We start from the raw sequence: 25,644 nt of genomic DNA, 5'->3' as shown, positions 1-25,644 counted from the left end.
GAGTGGTGGGTCAGCACAGGGGTCAGGATCCCATACGCTGTGCCGACCTCACAGTGGGAGAGATTGGGGGGCTGGCTCGGCAGAACCCAGAAGGCCTTGGGAACTGGGTGTGGACAGTGCAGAGGGGACCAAGTTAGGAGGTTGGAGGTGAAACATTTGGGGTGCGTGGTGCTGGCGGCTTTGGGGAGACAGCTGTTGAGAACCTAGGAGAGTGACCGTGAAAAGGTCCCCTGTAGGGGCCGGAGCGATAGCACAGCGGGTAGGGCGTTTGCCTTGCACACAGTCGACCTGGGTTCGATCCCCAGCATCCCATATGGTCCCCCAAGCACCGCCAGGAGTAATTCCTGAGTGCAGAGCCAGGAGTAACCCCTGTGCATCACTGGGTGTGACCCAAAAAGAAAAAAAAAAGAGAAGGTCCCCTGTAGCTTTAGAATGCGGTGGTAGACTGGACACGCTAGGAATAACGACAGTCCTGGAGGTCATTCATGACCAGAGCAGCAGACCGGAGACCGCCAGTGCTGGGGGGCTCCAGCAGGGAGTCCGTAAGTACACTCCACCCCTGAATTCTGACTCATAGTCTGAAACGCCCAGGCCTACCTACAGAATCAGAACCTGGGGAGAGAATGTGGGGAGCAGAGCAGGAAGGCGGCTGAAGGAGGGGACAGCCGGGCCTCAGGAACGGTCAAAGCTCCCTTCGCCGAGAGCCCACGTGTCGGGCCAGGCCTCACGCCGAGGCTGCAGGAATCCCAGGGTGCGGTGACCCCAGAACGTCTGGAATCCACTGGCCCACGACATGGGTTGCCACGCCCCGCAGCTCCCGAGGACGGAATGGACCCTCTTTGTGAGGTGCTCTCTGAGGCGGTGGGTGGGGGGCCCACAACAGATTCCGCTTCCGCTGGGTGAGAGCCGGAGCGGGAGATGGTTCTCACCACGCTGGGGGCTCTGTACCCCAGGGCCGGGCTGAGCCTCTTCCTCCTCTACTTTGTCCTGGCGGTTACACTCCTCCGCCCCCAGCCGCTGATGTAATTCCTGGGGACCCACAAGGTGGGGTGTGACTGTCTCCCCAGAGAGCCCGCCTGGGCCCCCTTACAAGGTGGCAGCAGCCTCAGACCAAGGGCTAAGCACCCCAACATCTCCCACAGGCCTCAGCAAGACGAACCCGCGGAACTGGCAGCCCCCCTGCAGCTCTCTGAGCCACTTCCCGGCCTGGTGGACGGTAGTATCGTGCCTGCGTCCCCACTCCTGCCCCGCGGGCCCTGGGGGAGCCTCAGGGGCCTCCCACCCCGGTCCCCACTCTTCAGGGGGGACCTCGGGGGATGCCCAACCTCCTCCCCAGGTGACCTCTCTCCTTCCTCCAGACTATGGGATTCTGCCCAAGCACCCTTGGCCTCGAGGGCCTCGAGGGCCTCGACCCCTCCTCTCACGGGCGCAGCAGCGCAAGCGGGACGGGCCGAACATGGCCGACTATTACTACGACGCCAACCTGTGACAAGACGCCCTCCCTATAAAGTTATTTTGTGCAGCAGGCGCCTGGCTGCTCCTGGGCCGAGAACGAGCACACACACAGCCGCTGTGGTCCAGACAGGAAATGGCACTTTAATAGCTGTCGCCAGGGGCGGGACCAGGATGGGCCTGGGCCAGTCCAGAAGCTGCCGTTTCCTGCTGGGCAGCGCGCCCTCCCCGTGAGGCTCCACCTGCCAGGGCCAGCATGCCAGGGAGGCTGCAGGGGAGCCCCCAGCGGGCACCCAAGTGCCAGCGCTGGGAACCAGGCCTGGCCTCCACCTGCCAGTGTTTCCTTCTGGCAGAGGCCTAGGGGGTCGGGAGGGGGTGGGCCGGGTTCTCCCTGAGCCCAGGAGCCCAAGGGGTGAGACTGGGAGTTGGGGGCAGGGTGGGGGCACCCTAGGTGGCATGTCAAGGCTTCTCCAGGGCAGGAGCCAACAGCCAAGAAAGCCCGAGGCCCGGGATAGGGCGGGCCCCTGGGCGGCTCGGACGGGCGCGTCCTTCATGGCCCACCCCTCCCCCACAGCTCCGTGCCCCTCAACCCCCGAGCAGCCCGCTCTGTCCTCCATAGATGAATCTACTCCCGTATATTACAATAAACTGCGTGTGCCTCTCCCCCAACCCCGCCCTCCCCCACCCTCAGCCAGAGGGCCCCCCACTTTCCCTTCCGCAGCGGTGGTGGGCGCCCCTCCTCCGCCTCCAGCAGCACCGGGTGTGCTGCGGGGCTTGGGGAGGGGGCAGGTGGGGGGGGCCGTGCCCCTACTCCAGGTAGATGTCCTCTGTGGGGCAGGTGTACTCCACAAACTGCTTGTAGAACTGCTGGAAGGCTTTCCTGCAAACACACGCCCGTGAGCCAGTGCGGTGACCCCAGGGGACCCCAGCCCCGAGCCCCAGAGAGAGAAGCCCCACTCCAGTCACTCAGACCGGGCCCCTGGAGCCAGGTCCCAGCTCCACGAGGGGCTGCCCTGCTCCCTGCTCCCTGCTCTGCGGGCAGGACCAAGGGGATCATGGGCGGGGGGAGGGCCCTAGGCAGTCCACGCACGCACATACCCCACGGATTCTGCCAGGGCTTTGGTGGACTCCTCTGCCACGAAGACATGACAGGCAAACCGGTGGTCGGCGGGGTGCTTGGTGATGAACCCAAAGTACCTGGGAGAGAATAGCAGTCAACGAGGGGGATAGAGACTCGAGCATCCAGCACCTCTAGGGACTACATCCGAGCAAGGTGGCTCTTGCCCCCCCACCCGCCTGCCCCCACCCCAAGCACACGCCACCTGCATCCCGTCCTACTCACTTGTTGTTCTTTGGATGGTATCCACAGAAAGAGATGTTTTTTAACTGGAAAAAGTGGCTACATTTATTCCCCTGTGGAGGAAGCGGGGAGGGGTGACAAGTGTGGTCACCAGCCTGCAGTGGGGCAGCGGCTGGGGCCAGAGGGAGAGGAGGAACCCGGGCCGGGGCCAGACCTGGGCCTCCTGGGAGTCGTCGGCCTTGACGCCGATCTTCACCCCCCGCACGCTGATCTCGAGGACGCAGCTGGAGGGCGGGTTAAAGTGCACGGTCAGCCGGCGGGTAGTGGCGATCTGCGGGGGTGGGGGGGAAGGACCTGAGCGTCAGAGGCTGCCTGGGGCTCCCCTAATCCCGGGGAGCAGGGGGCGAGAGAGGGGGAGGGCGAACAAGTACCTTTTTTTTTTCAATTTTTTTTTGCTTTTTGGGTCACACCCGGCGATGCACAGGGGTTACTCCTGGTTCTGCACTCAGGAATTATCCCTGGCGGTGCTCAGGGGACCATATGGGATGCTGGGAATCGAACCCGGGTCGGCCACGTGCAAGGCAAACACCCTACCTGCTATGCTATTGCTCCAGCCCCAAGAGCAAGTACCTTTTGCATAGCGGCGCAGAGGACGTCATTGCCCTTGTGGTAGGGCACCTGCACGGAGCCCAGGAACTTCACCCGGAACTGGTCCACCCAGTCGCTGCTTTTGCTCAGGGCTGGAAAGCAAGCAGAGGTGAGGGGAGACAGCGTCCGCAAGAGCCATCACGTTGGCAACCCGACTGGGCTGAAGGTGTTGTGGGGGAGGTGGCCTGGGGGCACCAGGAGGTGGAGAAGGGACACACCTGCCATGTGTTCGGGCTCCTTGGTGACCTCGATGGCGTAGTAGGCCGGGAAGATGCCCCGCGCGCCGGTGCGCATGTTGTAGGCCTCGTACCAGTAGTCCTCAGCCTGCAGCTCCACGAGCAGCGGGTCATCCACTTCCAGCTCCAGTTCGTCCTCGTGCCGAGGCACAAACCTGTCCCCGAGGGGACATGTGAGGGGCTGGTTCCCAGGGCCTCCCCGCCAAGCCCTCCCCTTCCCCGTGCTCTGGGGACACACACCCACCACTCCGCTGAGTGCCCGTCAGTGCCATCAGACTGGGAGCTGCCCCCCTGAGAACCCTTACAAGCTGATGGAAAGCGGCCAGGGTCCCAGTCAAGCCAAGGAGTGGAGGAGGTGTGAGCTGGGTGTGGTGGGGAATGAGGCGCCCCAGGCCCCAGGCCCCTCGGGCAGAGACCAGCAGCTCTGTCCCTGAGACCATGCCAGTGAGGGTGCCCCCTGACCCCCTGGGTCAGAGTAGACAGGTACAGTGCCTGGGCCAGCCCTGGTGTGGTCGAGGCAGGGAGGTCCTTACCTGAAGATGGCCCGGTGGGTCTGCTCCTGTTCCTGGCCGTTGATGATACAGGAGAAGAGACCAAAGGACTCGGCACCTAGGGGTGGGAGCACAGGCTGGAGCAGGGGAGCCCAGCTCTGGTGGCGGTGTGGGGGCAGGTGGGCGCACTCAGAATGGATGAGGTGCCAAGACAGTTTCTTTCATTTGGAGGCCTCACTGCCGATGCTCAGGGCTTGCTTACTCCTGGCTCTGCACTCAGGGATCACCCCTGGCAGGCTCAGGGGACCATATGGGGTGCCGGGGATCAAACCTCAGTCGGTCACATGCAGGGCCAACGCCCTACCTGCTGTCCTATCACTCTGGTCCCTGAACTCGGTACCGATCCCCTAAACCCCATGGGGCCCCCATCCCCGGGGTGCTCCCGCCCAGGCCCCCAGGGCCGACTCACTGGAGGAGCGTGAGCGGCCACTCATGAAGACATTGAGGAACTTCTTGGAGAAGTGAACATCGGGCTCGTCGGGGGTGGAGTCCTCGGAGAGGCAGGCGGGGGGCCGCGGCCGGGGCGCCTCCTCGTACTCCTCGCCGATGGCCGACTCGTAAGGCGAGGAGGCTGAGGCGCAGTTGTCATAGACAGTGGCCGAGTCGCTCTCGTCGCTGTAGTCTCCGAAGCACGGCCGCAGGCTCACCAGCTCCAGCTGGGCGTGCTCGTCCACCACCAGCGTGTACTTGACTGAGTCGTAGGACAGGGCGCTGGTGTCCGAGCTCAGGGAGGCCCTGGGGGGTGGTGGCGGCTCCCCCAGGCTCCCCCGCCAGCCCCCAGCCGGCGGCTCGGCCCGCTCCGGGGACGACAAGCAGTCAAAGCCCTCGTCCTCTTCGCTGATGGAGGGGTGAGGCCGCCCTGTGGTGGAGGGGTAGGCGGCGGGGTCGGGGTCAGAGCTGATGGACATGCGACTCTCGGTGGGCGGCAGGAAGGCGGAGGCGGGTTCTGCGGGGTCTGGGGGCCGCTGCACTGGGGTCAGGTAGATCTCCTCGGTGGCCTCGAGCCGCACGTCCGCCTGGTAGTGGATGCGGTCTCGGTGTGCGTGGCCCCGGCCCCCCGCGGGTGCGGCGGGGGCACCACTGGGGGGTGCCATCTGGGTGGCGGCACTGCGGCGGCAGGGGCTGTCAGTGGAGGTGCCGCGGTCCTTGGTGGGCACAGGGCTGCCCTGTGGCGGCAGCTCGTCGCTCAGGCAGATGTGGTCATGCGGAGGGGTCTGCTCCCCTGGAGGACGGGCAGGAAGTGAGGGCGCATGGCTGGTGCCCACAGGCCTGGCTCTGGGTGACCTTCCATTCCGCGGGTCACTATGGTGCCAAGCCCAGGCGCACCCTCTGGGACTGGGCCTCTCTCCCGGGCTCCCCGCAGCCCTGCAGGGCCTGCTCAGGAGCAGGACCCACAGACAAGAGTCCCACACTGTGGGGATGACTCCCTGGTTGGGACGAGGTGCCCCCGGAGAGGGTCCCCATTTACCTGTCTTCAGGGGTGACGAGGAGCGAGACACGCGGTCCTGCCAGCTGTGCTTCTTGCCCAGAGAATTGTTGTTCAGCGTGTCCTGGGCAGGAACAAAGGGCTCTTGTGGTGGGGCGGCTCACGGTGCCCGGCACCAGGATGCCCCAGCCCTGCCCCCATTGGGCCACCCCTGATGGCCAAGGCCTCGCTGATCCCTTCCTCGGGCGGCAGAGAGATGTTCTTATGAATGTCGGCACAAGGGGGTGCGTGCCTGGGAGGCTGTGGGTGTGTAAAGAGGAGCAGGGGGCATCGGGGACAGCGCCTGAGCCCCAGTCCGGACCCTGGTGTCCACAGTGAGCACCTGCACCCTGGAGCCCCGGGATGGTTTGGGGCATGCTGGCAGGGCCCGAGAAGAGGGCAAGGAAGGGGCTACTGAGTAACTGGTCAGGAAAACTCGGATGAATCACTCGGATGACAGATCCAGAAAACAGGCCCCATCCCCCAGCAGCACATGACAGGAAGGACAGATGTCACATCTGTCACTGTCAGTGGCTCTTCCGGGAAATTCTGGTCCTCCCCACTCTTGGTCTCAGGCCCCTGGGGACCTCGCTCCCTGAGAACACCCGAAAATTCACATATTTGGCTGCCAAAACGCCCTCCAGAGGATGCTGGGAAAGGACCAGACTTTTCCTTGGGGCCCCAACACCACTGGCCACTGCCCACCTCCCGGAGCTGCCCCCAAGCCTTCTCCTGCCCTGCCCAGAGACAAAAGGCCACAGCCGGCTGTCCCCCAAGCTATTCAACCCTCCCTGGCAAGCAGCCACCAACCCTGGGGCCCTGGGCCCCCAACTCAGTAGCACAGCCCTCCCCCCAACCCATGCCTGCCTTTTGGCATCTACCACTATCCCACAGCCACTGCCGCCTGAGCCCCCCATCTCCAACTGGCCCAGATTCCCCACCACCCACTGATCACCGCAGGCCCCGCATCAGCCGGGAACCTTACGTTCCAGAAGGAAACGCAGCTAAGGCCTGAGGTCCCAGGCTCCAGACCCCTCCCTTCACCTCTCCTGACTCAGATCTCACCCCTTCCTCCTGCATCCCCAACACCGCACGCCCACAAGCCCTGCAGGCCGGACCTGGCTCCCTTCCCTTGGAGAAGCCCCCAGACCTCCCAGCGTCCTCCCCTCCGGGAAGCTTCGGTCCCTGCAAGTCCCTCCCCCACGGCCGCTCCTCGTTCCATCCGGGGTCCCAAATCCTCAGCGCCCACGAACACCTCCTGGGGGTCCACCCACCCCACCCCCAGTGCCGCCGCACGCCCCTCGCCCCTCACCTGAGACCGCGGCACCTGCGGAAAGAGGTTGAGCGTGGTGGGTCGCTTGGGCCGGTAGGTGTCCCCGCCGCCCGGACCCTGGCCCTGGCCCTGGCCCTGGCCCTGGCCCTGGCCTTGGCCGCGGGGCGCCGGCTCCTGGCGGGGCGCGGCCTCGGGCGGCCCAGCTCCCGGCCGCAGCGCCGCGCGCTCCTCCTCATCCTCCTCCTCGTCGTCCTCGGCGCCGGGAGTGTCCCCCGCCGCGTCGATCAGGTCCATCTGCAGCATCTCGGCCTGCAGCCGGCTCCCCGCGCCGCCCCCAGACAGCAGCCCAGAGCGCGGGGGCTGCGCGGCGCCGACGGAGGGGCGTCAGGGGGCGGGGCGTCAAGGGGCGGGGCCTCGAGGGGCGTGGCCTAGGCGCGCCCCGCCCCCACCGGGCGAGTCCATCCCGCAACCGCGCGCGGGGAGAGCGGCGGCCGCGGCTCCCCGCCTCCCCCAGCCCCGCGCGGCAGCGTCTGGCGAACGCCTGCATCCCGGCTGCCGCAGGCGCCGCGGACGGTCCACACCTCTCCCCCATCACACCCCCTTTCCTGACTCTGCCCCCTCCCGTTCCTGTGGCAACGGCCGGTGACCTCACCCGGGGTGTAAGCCAAGCACTGAGTGAGGTCACCGCTGTTGCCGTGGGGACGCAGGGTCGCCAGGGAATGGGGGCCCACAAGGGAGGGAAGTGGGGGAGTATTTGAAGGGAGCTGCTGCTGAGGGGACAGGAGCGCCTGTGCAAGACACTGGACAGGGCGCGCGGGAGGGGAAGGTCACGTGGGGCGCTCTGAACCCAGCGGTGAATGCTCGCCTCCCCCATCAACATGAGATTTTCTTGGCCCCCCTCAGGCCAGCCCACCCTTGCCTGCTGGGAACCCAGGTCCCGTCCCAGTTCTGCCGCTTACTCCTGGCACCTTGGCCAGGTCCTGCCCGCGTCCCTCTCCCTTACCTGCCTCCCCGCTCCCCCAGAGGAGGAGTCCCTGCAAACCCCCTGGCTCTGGTCATGATCCCACCATCCCGGGGCTGAGAGGTGGCAGGGACCCCCCCTCTCCAAGGCTCTGCGTGTGCGTGGGGGGCGGGGGATCTGCAGCTGGTGCAGGGGCTCCAGGCCCAGGGTTGCCTCTCCTGGTCCTTTCTTGGCCTGGCTGGGGTGGCACGCGGGAGTCCTGGGCACTAGAGGGTTAGCCTCACCCTTTGGTTTCCTTTTGCCAGGCAGAGTTTATAGAATCTCTGGGGGGAGGGGGAGGGGAAGGGGAGGTCAACAGGGAGACACTCCTCCCCCTCCCACACACTGCAGTCCCCTAGCTAAGTGGCACATCTATCGGCCCTTCTTCCTTTCTGCGGGCGCTCAGAGGCCGGAGCTTGGCTTCTATATCCTGGCTGGCTGCTCCTTCTATGAGTTCTGAGAAGACCAGGGGGGGCCCAGGCTCCCCAGGGATCTGGCACCTCCGGGCAGGAGAGATCCCGGTGCTCTGACACAACCAGGTGCCAAAGGCAGCCGCAATGCAGCTTCAGCTTCCACCAGGCACCCAGGAGGGTCCAGGCGGCTGGCGTGGCAGCCACAGGAGCACCCAGTTTCTTTCTCCCTGCCCCCAAAGTGCTGCAGAGTCCACCAGACTCCACCCTGCCCAGGCCCTCTGCCAGGGCCGCTCCCCAAAGGCTGGAGGGCAGCCTGCGCTGCCCCAGCTCAGCTCCTCCCGGCGCTTGTCCTGGTTCTGGAAACCCTTCCGGCCCACTCCCGCTGCGGGGCCGGGCTGGCGGGAGGAGCAGCCTGGGCCCGACCCACACAAGCATCCTGAAGCTGCACCAAGGTGTGCTGTACACCGTCTCCACTGCGTCCCGCATGTCCTTCACTTCCTGCGTCCCCTGTTAGACCTGGGTGCCCTCCGTCCCGAGCCCCTCCTCCCCGGTCCTTACCCGTAAGGACAGCGCGTCCTTGCACTGCAGGCTGATGCCACACTCATCGGTGATCTCCGACAGGTCTTCATCCTCAAACTCCTCCAGGCTGATGTCATGCGTGAGCCTGTGGGCACAGGAAGCCAAATTACAGTCCTGGTGGTGCCTGCTCGGGGGAGAGGCAGATCACGGCGCCCAGGAGATGGAAACCTAGAGGCCAGCCAGGCCAGGGAGAGGGGCAAGAGCTGGGTTTCCAATGCCCAGGACAGTCCTCAGCTGGCTGGTGCTCCAGCTGCTCCCGGCTGGGATCTGCCATCCGGCTGCCAAGCGGGAAGCCGTGCCTAGAAGGCCCAGCTGGTCAGAGCTGCCGCTCTGCCAGAGAAATGCCTTCCCGGGTCAGGGCGGGTGCCAAGGCCTGCTTTGCCCTGGACGATCCCGGGCAGAGGTGCAGTCCCTGCGGCCAGGGTTCACCAGCCTCAGAGCAGTGCCCTGGGCTGCTCCAGAGGCTGGGGAGCATCAGAAGGGAAATCTGGGGGTTCCTGGAGAACTATCAGCTTCTCCTAAGAGAGACGTGCGCCCCCCCCCCCCCCCGCCTCCCCTGCATCCTGCATCTCTCCAATCACAGGTTTACAAAGGACTCCGGGAGGCCCCAGGTTGGGGCTCTGAGGGTCAGGAAGCTCAAGAGGCAGAAGAAATACTTCAGTTTCCAGCTCTAAGCACTCCTTTGGGTCCCAGCTCCCCTCCCCATCCAGTTCTGGGTACCTGCCTCCCCTGCACCCCACCCCCAGCCTGCAAGGTTTGGGAGAACCTAAGCCTTCTCTCAACCGAGCCCAGGAGGTCCAAACACCCACCCATTAGTCCAAGGTCATGCAGGAGAGAGGGTGGGCGGCGCCCAGGGGAGCCCAGGGGGCCACTCCCCCACTGCCGCAGGCTTCAGTCAGACCCAACAGAGTCCCCAGAATCCCGGAGCTCCAAGAAGCAGCCCCCACCCAATGCTTCCCCTCCCCCGCCGAGCCCCATACTCCCCTACCAGCGCTCCCACTGATCCTCCAACCAGCTGTCACTGTCTGGGCTCGAATCCATCTTCAGCACCAGCTGCATGGAGAGCCCAGCCCGGCTGGGGGGCTGCGGGGCCCCAGGGCCGCCCTCTCATGCCCACACGGGTGCGGGGGCCCGGGCCTCGGGGCAGGGCTGGGGCCTCCGGCCTCCACCGCCTGGGCCTGCCTCTCTGCGGCCTGCCTGCCCGATGCAGAGGCCCGGTCGCCTCATTAAAAATAGATGGGCCGGGAGAGGAGGCAGCGCTGCGGCCGGGCCCGCGCTCCCGGGCCCAGCCCTCGGCTGCAGGCAGCTTCCTCCCCGGCCAGGGCCGCGGCACGCCGCGCCGAGCAGCCGAGCGGGGCCGCCGGATCCTCCCCCGCAGGATCAGGTTACTGCGCTCGATGCCTTCGGCTCCACCTGCCCTTCCGATGCCCTGACGGGGGCGGGGGGCCGTAGGGGGGTGTCCCCCGCCCCTGCCCAGGCGTGCAAGCAGATGGCAGAAATCTGGGATGTTTCCCCCCCAAAAGCCAGCCCCTGATCGGCTTTAAAGGGCCAGCATCCACTCCGGGTTCCTTGTGGAGATGCGTTGCGGGGGGGCTGTTCGGAAACTGCCCATTCACGGAGCCACCTCTGCACCCCCTCCTCCCCCGATCCCGGAAGCGGCTGTGGGCGCAGGGCTGACACCATTTAGGGCACCCTCTGGGGCTGGCCTGGGCGCCAGAGGGGCCTGCCCCCCACCTCTTCCAGTCCCTCCCGGTCGCAGCCTGCAGGACCCAGCAAGAGGAGCAGTGGTCAGTGCAGTGTGGGGCCCAGGGCAGGGAGCCTGGCCAGGCAGGGGTGCAGACAGTGCTCGCTAAGCCTCTTCTACCCAGCCCTGGCGGAGGGTGTTATGTACACGAGGGGTGGGCTGCAGCGGGCAGTGGTGCCCCAAGGAGCGCCCAGAGACCGGCCAACCTTGCTGAGCTAAAAGTACAGCCGCATCATCACCGAGAGCTGCCCTGGGCTGGGCCACACTCGGGCCACTGCAGGGCCTGTGGGTGTCTCTGCTCCTGCTCTGCGGCGGCTCTGGTGCCTGTGAGCCACACCCTGCTCTGCAGATGTAGGCCTGCCTGCCTCAGTCTCCCCAGATGGTCTCCCCATGAGGGACACTCCAGATCCACTAAGATCTGTGTGCTGAAGGTAAGTAAAGGAACAAACACAAAGCCCTCTCAGTATCTGTATTGCCCAAACATATCGATCAGAAGGAGAGAGAAAGGAGAAAGTGACTGCCGTAAAGGTAGCCTTGACGGGAGGCTTGGGGGAAGGAAACTGGGGATATTGGTGGTCCTAAATGTACACTGGTGGAGGGATGGGTGTTGAAACATTGTATGACTGAAACCCGACTATGAAGATCATAAAAAGCTTTAGGAACAATGTATCTAACAGTGATACAATAATTTTTTTTTTTTGCTTTTGGGGTCACACCTGGCCATGCACAGAGGTTACTCCTGGCTCTGCACTCAGGAACCACCCCTGGCGGTGCTCAGGGGACCATATGGGATGCTGGGAATCGAACCCGGGTCAGCCGCGTCCAAGGCAAACGCCCTACCCGCTGTGCTATCGCTCCAGCCCCGATACAATAATTTAAATATAATTTTTTTTTTAAAGACCCCTTCTTCTAGGAAGCCCTCCCAGCCCACTCACCGATCCCATCTCAGGCTGGGGGTGGCGGCTGTATTGCTGCAAGGCAGAACTAGGATTCTAGCAGAAACCAGCAAGATTGCTCCAAGGATGGGTGAAGGTCACCTGGGTCCCCCCCTGGCCCCAGATGGCTCCCCCCACCCCCACCATATTCCCAGCTGTGTTCTCCCAGAGGCCAAGCTGGCAGCGTCCCTGCGGGGGTCACCAGGAGCTGCTGGATACTCCATACCATCCAGCTCTGCCTCAGAATATCCTGAGCCTACTCCCCCCCACCCTGGAGTCTGGGGGTTCAAGGAGTCTGGGACAGGTCCACAGAGTCTCCCTGGGTCTTTTCTGCAGCCTGGGCACTGTCCCCGGCTCCCAATTCCTGAGGTCTGGGCGAGGGGGGGGGGGCGCTGGGCAGGGCCAGGTGTGACACCCTGGTAGCCCCAGGTTTACTGGGAGCAGCCACAAGGATCATGAATACCCCACAGGTAGAAGCGCCCCAGGTCGCACTCTGGCTCCTCCATCTCCCAATCAGCAGGGGAGGAGACAGGACGGAGCCCCTCGTCCCAGGGGCTCCCCCAAGCTGAATCTCAGGACTCCCGCTGGCTCCCAGGGAGACATTTCCAGGGGTCTCACCCAAGTGACCACTGATCGTGGTCCCTGAGCCAGGAGCTGGTGTCCCCAACTTTTGGCAACCCTGTCCTGCAGGAGGACCCTATCGTCCCACTGTGTTTCATCCAAGTCACGCTGGCTCCTCCCTGCATTCTCTGTCATGGGGGGGGCGGGGGTCTGGGCCACTCCTGGCAGAGAGGACAAGGGCCTTCTGCCTGCAATGCCTGCATTCGGCGCGCCCAGCCGTTCCCCTGCATTCTGACCCGGCCATCCTCTGTGCTGCACCCGCCCCCCCACCCCGCCCAGCCCTCCTCGGGGAACAAGCCAGCCAGTGTTCCCGGGACGCCCCAGCCTTGCCCATCAGCACTCAGGCCCACTCTGGGCAGACCGACTTCGCCAAGCTCATGCCGAAGAGAGGTAAGTGGTGGGGTGCTCAGGATTTTGCTGAGCGAGGCCTAATCTGAGCCAGTTGAGGCCCGTCCAGAGGCCACTGGGAACCTCTAGGCCTCACTGCACCCGTGGGAGGCAGCCACCATCGAGGGATCTTGGATTCTGGCCATGCTGCCCCCGGGCCCCTCTTGAGAGAGCATCTGTGGCTCCCAGGTCCAGCCTGTGCCACAGTCCACGAGATGAGCAAACAGTAGCCCCCTACATGCCTCACTCCACTGGGTCACCCAAGGCAACCTGGGGATCAGAGAAATACTGCAGCAGGTAGGGCACTTGCCTTGCCCGTGACTGACCCGGGTTCGATCCCCAGAGTCCCATATGGTTCCCTGAACCCCATTAGCCTGGTTCCTGAGCACAGAGTCAGGAAGAAGGCCTGAGCACTGCTGGGTGTGGCCCAAAAAATCAAAACAGGGGAAAAGGAAAGGAAAAGGAAAGGAAAGAAAGCGAAAGCGAGGCCTGTTACTTCCGCCCCACCCAGAGCCTCTCTCAGACCTTCTCCTGGGGGAACCAAACTTCCCTGCCCCGAGCCCCCATCCCCCACCTCAGCAGGCTCTGGCCTTCCAGATGAGGTTCAAATGCCCGGCCACTGGCTCTCATTTTTCTTGTCCTGATGACTGGTTCCAAACCCCTGTGATTCTACTCTGGGGTTCAAGGACCAGAAGGACCAGTTCACTGGGCCACCCTTGGAGGTGGACCACGAGAGAGAGGAAGAGTGTCACTCTTCATCAGTGTCTTTGGTGCCTGAAGGGAACTTAAAGAAATGAATAATGGGGGCTGGGAGATAGGACAACGGGTAGGGCACTTGCCTTGCACAGGGTCAACCCAAGTTCAACCCCTGGCATCACATCTGGTCTCCTGAGCCCCGCCAGGAGTGATCGCTGAGCACAGAGACAGGAGTAAACCCTGAGCATAGCCGGACGTGACCCAAAAACCGAAAGCAAAAAAGAGAATAATGCCACCAGTCCTTCCCTTGGAAGTCGCTGTGTCAGTCCCCCTTCAACTCAACTCAACTTCTTGAGTATCCCCCCCTGGCACCCCAGATTCTGGGGTAGAACGTGGAGGGCTTAAGGAGTTGGGGTTCTGATGGAAACATGGTGGGGGCAGGCCCAGTTGGGCCCTCTCCAACGCTCTATCTCTCTCTCACACCAACTAGATGCGTTTGTCCCTCTGTCCTGGAAGTCCCTTCCCGAGCATGTCCATGCTGGAGTCCCCCACCCCCCTGCCCAGCGGGAATGGGTCCAGCTCACACATCCATCCCCAGAGGTAATCCCTGCTTGGGGTCCGAATGCGTCTGCCCTGGTGTGTACCCAGACGCCAGCATGGAGCAAGGACTCAGGATCTTGGTTGCGCTGTGTGGGGTCGCCTCCCATGGAAGGATCCGGGTGAGGGAAAGCCTCTCTCCCCAGGGACACGAGCTCCTCCTCACAGCGCACCTGGGTGACCGTCACACCCCAGGATCTGGGAAGCCCTGCATCCTGGGGATGAGCCTTAGAGAGTCTGGGGAGCCCCGTGGGAAATGGCAGCTCACAGGAAGAGCCCGAGGACAGCCTGAGTGCGCTCGGGTCTCAAAACAGTCACAGGGTCCTCGGAAAGTGCTGTGCTAGATCTATGGTACAGCAGGTAAGGCGCTTGCCTTGCCCACGGCTGACCTGGGTTCGAGCCCCCACACTCTATAGGGTCCCCTGAACACTGTCAGAAGTGGTCCGAGTCCAAAGCCAGTAAGCTCAGCAGTGCAGCCCCCAAAAAACAACAGAAGTGCCACTGTGGGTACAGTGTGAGAGGCGGTGGTGACTCTGGAGACAGTGCTCCTGGGCGCTCTGCAGCCGACAGATTAGTAGTCATGCACTCTGGGTCCTGTTCTGAGTTTGGCGCCCCCACGCAGTGCTGTTCACCAAGAACAGGCACCACCAAGGTCACCCTGGTATGGACCCTCCACCCTGGTCACAACCCTTATACCAAGCCCAGGACCCCAGAGCCGCAGGCACCGAACACTGACAAGTGCTGGCTGACGGTCATCGGTGAGTGTCGCGTGCATGTCGGGCGACAGAACCAGGCAGGGCCCACAGTCGGTGCTCCTGGAGATGCTGAGAATGAAGAAATGGACGCGAGATTCGGGCACCGGGGGACAGAGACGGCCTTCCAGAATGGGGAAGAGACCCGAAGTGGTGGCAGCGACCCAGTGTGTGGGCTCCACTGGACTGTGGCAAAGCCCCAAGAATCCGGAAGCCGGCTTAAGACTGGTCACCCAAGAAATCGGGTGGGAATCTTGCCCTGGCCATGTCCAGCTGTGTGGACGACTCACCACTCACCCTGCGCTCACACTGACCCCAGTCTGGAGGTTCATCAGAAACTTGAGCTGGGCTGAGGGGAGCTGCAGGGGGCTGGGGTGGAGGAGCGGCTCCTGCAGCAACAGCTTTTTCCATCCTGTCCCCGCCAAGACAGGGCTAGTAAGACAGGTGGCAGGGCTGGCATTGGTACCGACCTGGTACCCGGCCATCACTTCCTTCCCTCTGCTGTTTGTTTCCCTGGGTCTCTCTCTCTCTCTCTCTCTCTCTCTCTCTCTCTCTCTCTCTCTCTCTCTCTCTCTCTCTCTCTCCTCTCTCTCTCTGTCTCTCTCTGTCTCTCTCTCCTTCTCTCTCTCTGTCTCTCTTTCTCTCCTTTTCTCTCTCTGTCTCTCTCTGTGTCTCTCTCTCCTTCTCTGTCTCTGTCTCTCTCTCTCTTCCCCCTCTTTCAGTCTCTCTGTCTCTGTCTCTCTCCCTCCCTTTCTTCCTGCTGTGCCCAACCCTCTCCTCTGTGCCCTGGACCCCAAACCTATTGGCAGCAGGAACCCCCACTTCAGTCCCCCGGTTGCCTTCTCCCCAGCTGCCTGCACAGCCACCAACCTCAGCTGCAGCTGTTCCCCTCATCACCCCACCACCCTGCCCTGTCCAGCAAAGCCCCTCGTTTCTGGGGTGCCTGATCCCCATACAGGCCTCCTGCCCCTTCTCTGGCTCTCCAGTCCCTCACCCAGGGGGCTCCTGCCATCACACCTTCCTCTCCGGCCCCTCCCCCCTCTGACCCGGGAGGGATGGCCAGTTTCCCAGGCCCCCCATCCACTCCATCCAGCAGCCCATTCTCCCACCATCAGGACCTCTGGGTGCTGTCCTCCTGCTGCCCCCTTGCTGGGTCCCAGTGCTTGCTGGGGAACAGGTGCGACACGGACGCTAGCTCTGCACACAGAACCCTGCCCGCACCAAGCTCCCGTGGTCAGCAACGCCCCCCACGCGCCCGGCACACCTGCGCTGCTGCCCCTCCCCGCCCCTCGCTCTGCTCCCTCCACACCCACCTTCCCTTAGGTGATGCTTTTCTGCCTAAACTCAGCTGAACCATCCACACCTCCTGCACCTGGGTCACCATCACACCTGGCAGCCTGTCTGGGAAGGCCTGGTGTGTCTGTCTGTCTGTCTGTCTGTCTGTCTGTCTGTCTATCTGTCTGTCTGTCCATCCACGTGGCTGCCCACAGGATCACCAGCCCACTTCCCTGCCCTGGGATTGACATCTGGATGAGTCTGGAACATGTGACGGTTCGTGGGCTGAACCAGGAAAGGGCGATAAGCGGAGGAGTCTGGGAGGAGCGAGGTGGGGAGGTCCCCGTGCCTCTTGGTGGCCCCCGCGGCTGTCCTAACGCAGCAGGGCGTGGGGGAGCCCCAGGCCCTGGACCTCAAGGTCCGCCCTGGCTCGCAGTGTGACCTCAGGGAAGCCACACACCCTCTTTCATGTCCTGGCAAGTGCAAGGGCAGCAGGCGGTTTTTGCAGCAGCCGATTTCTGCCTCTCCCGGGGAGAGCCGCTCACCTCACTTTCATGCCTGGCCTCTGGCCCTCCTTCGCCCCCATCCCAGCCCTCAGCGCTCCCGACCTCCCCACCAGCTCAGTGTATTATCACGTCAGAATCTGCTGTGGAAAGCTTCCTTTACCATGAATGTGCAACTTTCATTATTTTTTTTAATTTTACAAATTACTTTGTATATTGATGCCGAACATATATTATGTGTCGGGGTTAAGATATTTGCCTTGCATGTGGCCAGCCCTGGTTTGATCTCCATCACCGCCTAAGGTGCCCCGAGCACCACCAGGAGGGACCCCTGAGCACAGAGCAACCAGTAGCCCCTGAACACTCCAAAGTATGGCCAATCACCCCCTCAAAATGTATTTTGTATGTTACAGAGAGTTTCTAAGCTTGCTGGAGTCAAAGGAAACAGACATGAGCCGGAGAGACAACTCAGAGGGCTGAGTATTTGCTTTGTCCTAGGAAGCCTGGGTTTGGTGATAGCACAGCAGGTATGGCATTTGCCTTGCACACGGCCGACCCAAGTTCTATGCCTGGCACCCCACAGGGGCCCCTGAACCCACCAGGAGTGGTCTCTGAGTGCAGAGCCACAATTGACCCCCTGAAAGTCCTGGGCACTGCTGGGTGTGGCCACCAAACAAACAAAAAACAAAAAGAAAGCCTGGGATGATCACCACTGGGTGTGACCCCCAAAACAAATACACAGAAGAGCAGAGTGAAGTGAGGGCAGAGAGACCCCAGCCCACAGCAGACTCTGGGGTGACGGCTGATAACTGGCTAGAACTCATCTGCAATCCGGCGCAGAGACCACCTCACTGAAGCCCACGACACACACGGCCCACCAGTGCAGGGCCACACGTGCCCTCCACCTCTCCCCAGTTGACTGGGGTGCACTCTTTCTGGAGGGGGGGCTTGGACATCACCCTGCCTGGCCTCTGGCCCTGCCAGCTCTGCCACGGGCGCTGGCACTCCGCCACCCCACTGCTCTAGCTTTATGATGTGGAGAGCATCTCGGCCGGACACCCAGCAGGGCTCAGCACGGCACCTGCCAGGGTTCAGCCTGGCCGCTGCACCCACAGCTCTTGGAGGCCAGCACCCCCATTTACTCTTAAATGACAACCAGGAGAAGGTCTGGCAGACAGCTCAAGTGGTGTAACACAGGCCGTGGGTGTTCGGGGCCCCGGGTTCGAGTCTGGCTCTGCACAGTGTCGCCCTGAGAACAAGCCCAGGAGGGTGAAAGAGGGCTGCTGTGTGGAGGGCACAGGGGTGCTCGGGGGCGGGGGTGCAAGCTGGAGGCTGGGGAGCCCCTGACGCTGCTGGTGGCAACACAGTGAGGAAGGCAGCGGCCCCCATGGCCATCAGTGGGGCCTCAGAACACTCCACCTGGGCCGATTCGTCCAGTCTGAGTCCCAGCAGGGGCAAAACTGACATTACAGGGGCTGGAGCAATAGCACAGCGGGTAGGGCGTTTTCCTTGCACACAGCCGACCCGGGTTCGATTCCCAGCATCCCATATGGTCCCCTGAGCACGGCCAGGGGTAATTCCTGAGTGCAGAGCCAGGAGTGACCCCTGTGCATCGCTGGGTGTGACCCAAAAAGAAAAAAAAAACTGACATTACAGACAAGCAAGGCTCAGGGGTCTGTGTGCTCAGTCTGGGGGTCCACTGATAAGAAGGTCAAGCAAGGATTCAAACTCCGGTCAACTGGCCCCTTGACCTGAGGAAAGCGTTAAACCAGCAGGACCAGAAAAAGGGAGGGGGTGGCCAAAGAGGCTGGAGATACAGTCTCCCTTATTCTCTGTGCCAGCCCACTCCTCAGTGTGGGGGACACCCTGAGCAGGGCTGGACACACACACACACACACACACACACACACACACAGAGTCCCTGGCAGGTGCCCCCCACTGCAGCTCTTCAGACGAGAGAGCCATGTGTCGGGGTGGGCGGGATGGGTGCTGAAATCGGCAGGCAGCATCTGGACCGGGTGGCTGCCCAAACCCACACTCCGGGGAAGTCCAGCCGGGGAGTTCCCCCAGCAGGCCGAGCTTTCCAGACTCTCAGGGAAGGGCAGGGGTAGGGTGCGCCCTCGCCGAGGACAGCGTTTGCTTCCAGGGGGACCCGGATTCATTAGCTCCTGGAACCAATGGAGGTGCTGGTGGACAAAGCAGGACCTGTGGCTAGGATGGGCTGGGGCCAGGATTTGAACCCGGGTCCCTTCCACTGGGCAGGGGGCTCCCTGAGAGGAAGGCGTGTGTGGGGACCCATCTGTGACAGGCAGGTGGCACGAACCACAAAGGCCGGCCGGGGCCCTGCAGCCTCAGGCTTGGCCTCCTCCATCTGCCGCCCTGCCCTGGTCTCCAGACAAGCAGAGCCCTGGGGGAGTGTCTGGTCCTGATAACCCATTAGCGATCCACCAGGGACAGAGGGACAGAGAGGCAGGGAACAGGGGTCCTTGGTCAGAAGAGGGGCTGGCGCTGAGCCCAGCTGGGGTCTGGCTGGTGTGGGCCCCAGGAGAGGAGAAACCGCCAGCTCCAAATGGAGAAACAATGGGGTGTCTGGGCCTCCTGGGTGGGGGGGAGGAGGGGAGGAAGGAGGGGATCAGGGGTCTTTTCTTCAATGCAGGAGCTTGGGGGTGGGGGAAGTATTCCCCCCCCCCCACACACACACACCTCCACTGTCCACTTTTCTGCGCTCCACCTCCAATGGCCAAACACCAGATTGGACATGAGGGTCACCAAGTGGGCTTGAAGGGGAGCCAAAGTCGGAGATCCTGGTATTTAAGTCCGGGTCGGTGCTCCCTCCCTCCATCTCCCAGGCTACCCCACCCCCGCATCTCCAAACCAGATCTCCGTCCAGGGCTGATGCTGGCCTGCACCTGTGCTCACCTGACCAGCAGGTGCGCTGGTCCAGAGGGTCGCGCACGCGGGGCTGCAGTCAGGCTCGGCAGGGCTGGGGGAGGGGCCTGGGACGCCCCCAGCCTCAGGGCTGACGACTGCCCCCACCCCCCCAAAAAAAAACTGGGACCCGCGGGACCACCCCAGCCTGCTCGCCACCTGATCCGGACGGCAAGCCCCCAGCCTGGCGCTGCGGTCCTGGGACCTTAACCCGGATGCCTGGCCCCGCGTGGGAGAGAAACCGGTCCCGGAGCCCCCCTCCTCCAATTCCGCGCGGCCCCTCCCGGCCCCGCACTCGGAAGGGCGGCGGGGAGCCAAGGGGGGGCGGCTCTGCGGCGAGGAGACCCCAGCCGGGGGCGGCCCGGGGCTGGGCCCCGCGGGCGGGCGGGTCAGGCTGCAGGACGGGGCTGCTCACCTGAAATTGGGCGGCGACGCGATGTGCAGCCCCAGGAACGGGGAGGCGGCGGGCGGGGACAGGCCGCCGCTCTCTCGCTCGGCCATTCTCGGGCCCAGCCCTGGCCATCCGGGCGGAGCGCGGCGCAGAGGCGGCGGCGGGCGGGCGCGGGGCGCGGGGCGCGGGGCGCGGGCACCTGCGCAGGGCAGGGTGCGGCTTCCGGACCGCGCGCCGCGCTCGCCACTGGCGGGAGCGCCCCCGCGCGCGCCCCCGGGCCCTCGCCGGGGTCCCCGGCGCCCCGCCCCGCCCCGCCCCCGGCCCCGCCCCGGCGCTGTCCGCGGTGCTGGAGCCGAGGCTCCCGCGGGCCGGGGTCCTGTCCAGCCCACTCCCCCGCGGGCCCCTCTGGCCCTCCCCGACTCCCTCCAAGTCCCCCTTTGCACCTCACCACGGGTGGCACGCGTGGTGGGTGCCCCTTGGGGTGGGCGTTGCGCCCAGGTATCGGCTAACCCGTGGTGGGACGTCTCCCCAGAGGCGCGGATTGACCTCCTTCTTCCCCAAAAGACAAAGTGGGGCAAAGGTGTGTGGGAGGAGGTGGTGGATCCGAGGAGGAAGCGTGGGTGTGTATCGGGGCTCCGGGTGTGGACGCTAGGGTTTCTGAGGTCACGGCCCTGGCTCCCACCTACCTGCGGCCCCAGTTCTAGGTTGGCGTTTGACATGCGGCTAGTTAACAGGTCCTTCCCTGGTGGCCAGGATGAGCAGGACCTCCTACCTTCTGGGGAGATCCAGGCCTCACCCCAGCCTGTCCCCCACCCTGGAGGGGACTCTCCCAAGTACTTCTTAGAGGGTCTCTTCAGAAGATCCAAGGTCCACTTGAGCCCCAAGGCCTCCAGGGAATGCACTCAACCCTCCCTCTTGGCCACCTGTCTGGACTTTTCCACAGCTCGCTGGTTTTTGGTTTTGGGGCCACACCTGGTGATGCTCTGGGGTTACTCTTGGCTCTGCGCTCAGGAATTACTCCCGGCAGTGCTCAGGGGACTCTATGGGATGCTAGGGATCGAACCTGGGTCAGCTGTGAGCAAGGCCAGTGCCCTCCCTAATGTCTGGCCTAGCTCTCTCCTTACTTGGCACCTCAGTTGCATTTTCTGCACAGAACCTTTTTGCCCTCACACTCCCCGCATCCCCAGGGAAGCCTTGCTTGACTCCTGTCCCCAGATTTGATTTCTTGTTTTGTTGTGGCTTTTCTGTTCCCTCCAGCACCTCAACTCTGGGGTTTCCAGCTGGCCATCTTCCCCTCAAAGGACAAAACCTGGGCCTCTGGCCCTGGAAGTTTCATACTTCCTGCTTAACTCCTTTGACAGACTCTTCTGGATGCTCAGGCTGCCAGCCAGGGCTAGGCCGACTTCGTGGGTCACTGAGTCCCTGGGCAAACCTGAATGTCCTTCTCCGTCCACCTGAGAACTGCAGAGGCTCTGTCCTCCCTCCAAAGAAAGAAGGGACAGAAGAAACCAATCCTCAGCTGATGGAGTCCTGTCTGCAGCTCCGAGCTACCAACTGACCAGGGCCCCGCCTTTCCTTCAATGGAGCCCCACCCGGAAGCCTGTTGCACGTACCCAGTAGGAAGCCACCCCCAGTTCCAGCCCCTGGGAGGCGTGGGCTGCCCCTTTCTCCCTGCCCTGCACCCAGGGAATGGCCATCTCACCATCCTACTGTCCAGGTTCCTTCCTCTCAGCCCCCACGGTAGCACCTACACCATCAGCCTCTGGCTTTTCCTCCCAGTGAAAAAGTCTTGCTATAGCAGCTAATAAGTGTCCCTCAAAATGTGTTTCAATGAGGGAGCATCCTAAAGGTGTGTGTGCGTGTGTGTGTAAAACTACCCCACCTTCCCAAACCTTTTGCTCAAGAACAAAGGCATTTTTCTTTTTCTCCCAAGGACAAGTCAAAGACACATCCCAAAGCAGGCAGAGGGAGAAAGGAAGAGGCCCAGGTCTCTGTGGGAAGGGCCCCCAGAGAGACTGCAGGGGGAAGCCAAGTGAGCCAAGTGAGGCTCAAGATTCCTCCTTCACTGCCTCTTTCTCTCTGTGAGCCCTGGGATTGCCCCACCTGGAGCTGAAGTGCCAGCTAAGGTCAGAGCCAGTCCTTGGCGGCCGTGTGGCCTGCACCCAGGGCGGGTTCTCCAGCCAGTCCTGGGCTGGACGGCGGGCAGAGGCCGAGCACCTGCCAGAACCACAGCCTCCAGGAATAGCGTACCCCATAGCTGCAGACCCAAGGGCCTGATCTGAGGTCAAGGGAGGCTCGTGGGCCTGGAGAGTGCACAGCTACTTACTGGTCCCCAGTCTGGGCCTCTCAGGGGCCACCCAGCTCCGGGAGAGCTGAGCCTGCTCCCAAGCACACCTGGGGCACCCAGCCTTGCTCCCCGCACTTCCAATGAAGGGCGAGAGGCTGCTGGCTCCCGCAGAAGCAGGGTGTCCAACCCCAGATGTGGCTCTGCTTCACCCTGCACTTCCCAGCCCCCAGCCAGCCCCCCAGAATGAGGACAAGCACAGCTTTGATGGAGAGAATCAGACGTTTATGCCGAAGTGAATGCTCACATGCCGCCAGGGAGAACACCTCTGGATAAAGTGCATTTTGCTGGCGACCCTCTCACGCTCATGCTGGCCCTGGAGCTGGGGTGTGGGGGGCAGGAGCCACCCCCCGAAGAGGGGGGCGTGAAGTTGGTGTGGGCTGCAGGCCGAGTTCTCTCCCCAACCTCCCTCAGCGCTGCTCCGCTAGGAATGGGCCAGGGTGCCAGAGAAAAGGGGTACCTCGGGAAGGAGCCGACTGGGAAGGCAGAAGGGAACCATCCTGGCACCCGAGGGTGCTGCTACATCAACGCTGACTCGGCCTCTGTGGCCTCGTCTCTCATGCCAGCCTGGCCAGATAGGCTTCCTCCATCTCCCCCCGGCAGAAGCCCCCCCTGTTCTCATTCCTCCTGGATGGGGGTTAAGGAACTGGGTACTCCCCAGCCCACATGCCCTGCCCCCACCCCACCCCACCCCACCCCCCCACAGGCTACAGGACATGGTCCGTGAGAGGACAGCGGACGGTATTGGTCGAGGCTGAGAAATCCCAAGGTCCTCTGGGATTTCTAGCTAGAGGCAGGACAGCTCAGAAAATGCTGCCTGTAGGGCTCTGGCCCATGGACTGAGGACGGCGAAGGGGCAGGCTGGGTCTGAGCGGGTCACAGCTCTATGGCTAAGACAGGTCACAGGGGAGGCAGAGACGTGGTCCCCCAAGGCCAGCTCCCTGTCACATGGGAGGAGACTGTCCAGGGAGCAATGAGCCATCTGCTTACATTTGCCCCCATGGATGGACAGATGGATAGACAGACAGACAGACAGACAGACAGACAGACAGACACACACACACACACACACACACACACACAGAGTCACTTGGTGGCTCAAGTGCAGGCCACAGGGTGGAAGGAAGACTTGCTCAGGCTGGCACACCGTCCATTTCCGGCTGTTCCCATGAGCCCCTGGTCCCCAGCAACCAGCCACTAGCCCAGCCAGCATGCAGATGGGGTCCTGGAGAGTGGCCGGAAGGGGGAGGACTCAGACCCCAGCCAACTTGCTCCCTCCACCCCACCTGGGATTCTGCTCCTGACCTCAGGGCCTCACCCAGAAAGACGGGGTGTATCTGTCACACCTGCAAGCAGGGCAGTTACTCTGAGGGGCTCTGTGGGGGAGGGGGCTGTGTGGATCTGCCCTCAGCCCGTGCTCACCCCCAGGGAGGGGTCTGAGGAGCTGGGCCAGGGAATTTCCAACTATGAGAAAAACTGGGCCCTGGGGTAAGGCCTGGAACACACACAAAGATGAGCGCACACGCACACACACACACACACACACACACACACACACACACACACACACACATTCACCCATGCTGGCATGCCCGGCCTCCAGGATGCCCAACAGGAAATGGGCATGGCCCTGGCTGCAGGCCCTGGAAGAGACAACACTCTTGAGGCCGGAGCCTGGGTCACTGGCGAAACCTCTAGCCTGGGATGAGGAGGCGGGTGCCCAGAGGCCAGTGGAGTCAGGTGCCCCAGCAGACCAGGGGGGGGGCGTCCAGAACCCCCAGGCGGAAAGACGCACATGGGCAGCCCTCTCCTCCACACACCCGCTCCCATGCACACGCGCTCGCTCCCTCTATCAGTGCTCCCGGCGGTGGCCGGTTGTGCGTGGTGGTGGCAGCTGCTCAGGTGGGCGTCCACGCTGGCTCCTGGCGCCTCGGCACTGCAGCTGGAAGAGAACAAGCACAAGGAGGAGCACTCAGGGGGCTAGAGCGACAGGAGAGCGGGCAGGGCTCTGGCCCTGCACACAGCCAGTGCCGGGTTCAATGCCCAGCATCCCATACAGTCCCCAGAGCACTGCCACACTAATTTCTCTGAGCATCGCTTAAGTGTGGCCCCAAAACAAACCAAAAAAGGAGCATTCGGGAGGTGCTCAGTCGTTCACAGCTGCCTCCCCGGGGGGGCGTCCCCAGGAGGCTGGGTCTGTCTGGGGTGAGAAGAGTCCAAGAGGGACTTGAGGCCTACTCAATGCCAGGAGTGCCCGAGGGCTTGAACTCTGCCTGCAGGCTGGCCTCGGGCAAACTGTCTCCTGCAAGGCCCTCTGGGTGCTGACCCGGGGCTGTGGGTCACAAAGGATGCAGGAGACCCCCATGAGGCTCACTCGGGCTGGGAGACCTCGGCCCTGGCCCTGTCAGTGCACAGAGGCTGCAGTCAGAGATGGAGACGTGGAGGAGACCTCGAGGCAGAGGAGAGGTTTAGAGGAGCATGGTCCCCGGGGCTGGGAACAGATGCTGGCACGGCGCTGGGAGATGGGGGAGAAGTGACTCGAGGATGACGCAGTTCGAGAGCTTTAATATCCTGAATGTGGGGCAGAGGGAAGACATGGCCTCCTTGTTTGCTGAGGACAGGGAGGCCCATCCTCTCGCTGGGCCTGTCTACGGGGGTCTGGCACATCCGAGAGTAAAGAGAGGTACAGGGTCCGGGACCTGTTTGCAGAGTGTTGGGAGGCAGACACGACAGCAAGAAGCCAGAAAGCTGAAGTTAGAGCAGGGGGCAGGGCTCCAGCCTTGCATGCGGCAAACCCAGGTTCGATCTCTGGCACCTCATGTGGTCCCCCAAGCACCTCTAGGAGTGATCCCTGAGTCTAGAGTTTCGAGCAGCCCCCAGATATTATGGAGTCTGCCCACACACACACACACACACACACACACACACACACACACTAGGGTCAGATACTTGTGCAGAATTGTGCCCCTCTGGCCCCCTTGCCCCCAAGTCCTACTTTGACACCAAGTAGTCAACCTCAGGATTTGACGGCATTTGGAAAATGGGATTTTAAAGTGATTATTGAACAGGGGCTGGAGTGACAGTACAGCAAACAGGGCACTTGCCTTGCACGTAGCTGATCCAGGTTTGATCCTCGGCACCCCAATATAGTTCCCTGCGGACCTACCAGGAGTGACCCTTGAGTGTAGAGCCAGGAGTGAGCCCTGAGCACCGCCGGGGTGGCCTAACCACCCTCCCCCGCAGCAAAAAAGAAGTACAAAATCGGGAACTGGAGTGATAGCACAGCAGGTAGGGCATTTGCCTTGCATGTGGCCAACCCAAGTTCGATTCCCAGCATCCCATATAGTCCCCCTGAGCACCGCCAGGAGTAATTCCTGAGTGCATGAACCAGGGAGTAACCCCTGTGCATCGCGGGGTGTGACCCAGAATTCCCTGACTGTTCCGCTGGTGCGTCTTATCAAAGAAGAACGTATTAACCAGCCAGTGTCAAGGGACGGGCAGAGATGCCAGAAATCGGGCCTTGCCTGGTGAAGCCTCCAGGGATCCAAGGAGAG

At 62.8% G+C, this 25,644-nt stretch overlaps 3 protein-coding genes across 6 annotated transcripts in view; 1 reads left to right on the top strand and 2 right to left on the bottom strand.

Moving 5' to 3' along the window:
* Nucleotides 1–432: 432 nt before the first annotated feature.
* Nucleotides 433–1,802, top strand: FREY1 (Frey regulator of sperm-oocyte fusion 1). Its single transcript, XM_004619051.2, has 3 exons — nt 433–1,022; nt 1,143–1,216; nt 1,359–1,802. The coding sequence occupies exons 1-3, from the start codon at nt 919–921 to the stop codon at nt 1,487–1,489; spliced, it is 309 nt and encodes a 102-aa protein (XP_004619108.2). The 5' UTR covers nt 433–918; the 3' UTR covers nt 1,490–1,802.
* MAPK8IP1 (mitogen-activated protein kinase 8 interacting protein 1) lies at nt 1,577–19,985 on the bottom strand. Of its 4 annotated transcripts, none has more exons than XM_055142193.1 (13): nt 19,771–19,985; nt 8,897–9,002; nt 8,171–8,209; nt 6,965–7,285; nt 5,656–5,737; nt 4,597–5,409; nt 4,170–4,245; nt 3,619–3,791; nt 3,383–3,492; nt 2,967–3,083; nt 2,795–2,865; nt 2,551–2,649; nt 1,577–2,332 (listed from the first exon to the last, which is right to left on the bottom strand). In XM_055142193.1, the coding sequence occupies exons 1-13, from the start codon at nt 19,854–19,856 to the stop codon at nt 2,260–2,262; spliced, it is 2,166 nt and encodes a 721-aa protein (XP_054998168.1). In that variant the 5' UTR covers nt 19,857–19,985; the 3' UTR covers nt 1,577–2,259. The 4 variants fall into 4 exon arrangements, with proteins under 4 accessions (XP_054998168.1, XP_054998169.1, XP_054998170.1 ...); XM_055142194.1 differs by lacking the exon at nt 19,771–19,985 and adding an exon at nt 9,906–10,437; XM_055142195.1 differs by lacking the exon at nt 8,171–8,209 and having other exon boundaries at nt 19,771–19,984.
* Nucleotides 19,986–22,293: 2,308 nt separating this feature from the next.
* Nucleotides 22,294–25,644, bottom strand: part of CRY2 (cryptochrome circadian regulator 2) — a 29,696-nt gene continuing 26,345 nt past the window's right edge. The window contains exon 12 of the mRNA XM_055142546.1: nt 22,294–24,032. The gene's annotated coding sequence lies outside the window, so the exon portion shown is untranslated. The remainder of the gene's footprint in view (nt 24,033–25,644) is intronic.

This window comes from Sorex araneus, chromosome 6, assembly GCF_027595985.1.
Source record: "Sorex araneus isolate mSorAra2 chromosome 6, mSorAra2.pri, whole genome shotgun sequence".
Lineage (NCBI taxonomy): Eukaryota > Metazoa > Chordata > Mammalia > Eulipotyphla > Soricidae > Sorex > Sorex araneus.
This window is presented reverse-complemented; position numbering and strand designations above follow the sequence as displayed.

Bases quoted from the DNA above. Each gene is read 5' to 3' on its own strand.
- FREY1 (XM_004619051.2), top strand. From the start codon at position 919: ATGGTTCTCACCACGCTGGGGGCTCTGTACCCCAGGGCCGGGCTGAGC. The intron at 1,023-1,142 runs GTAATTCCTGGG...CATCTCCCACAG, and splicing joins CTCCGCCCCCAGCCGCTGAT to GCCTCAGCAAGACGAACCCG. The intron at 1,217-1,358 runs GTAGTATCGTGC...TCCTTCCTCCAG, and splicing joins ACTTCCCGGCCTGGTGGACG to ACTATGGGATTCTGCCCAAG.
- MAPK8IP1 (XM_055142193.1), bottom strand. From the start codon at position 19,856: ATGGCCGAGCGAGAGAGCGGCGGCCTGTCCCCGCCCGCCGCCTCCCCG. The intron at 4,246-4,596 runs GTGAGTCGGCCC...TCCCACCCCTAG, and splicing joins TGGCCGCTCACGCTCCTCCA to GTGCCGAGTCCTTTGGTCTC. The intron at 3,493-3,618 runs GTGTGTCCCTTC...CTTGCTTTCCAG, and splicing joins GGAGCCCGAACACATGGCAG to CCCTGAGCAAAAGCAGCGAC.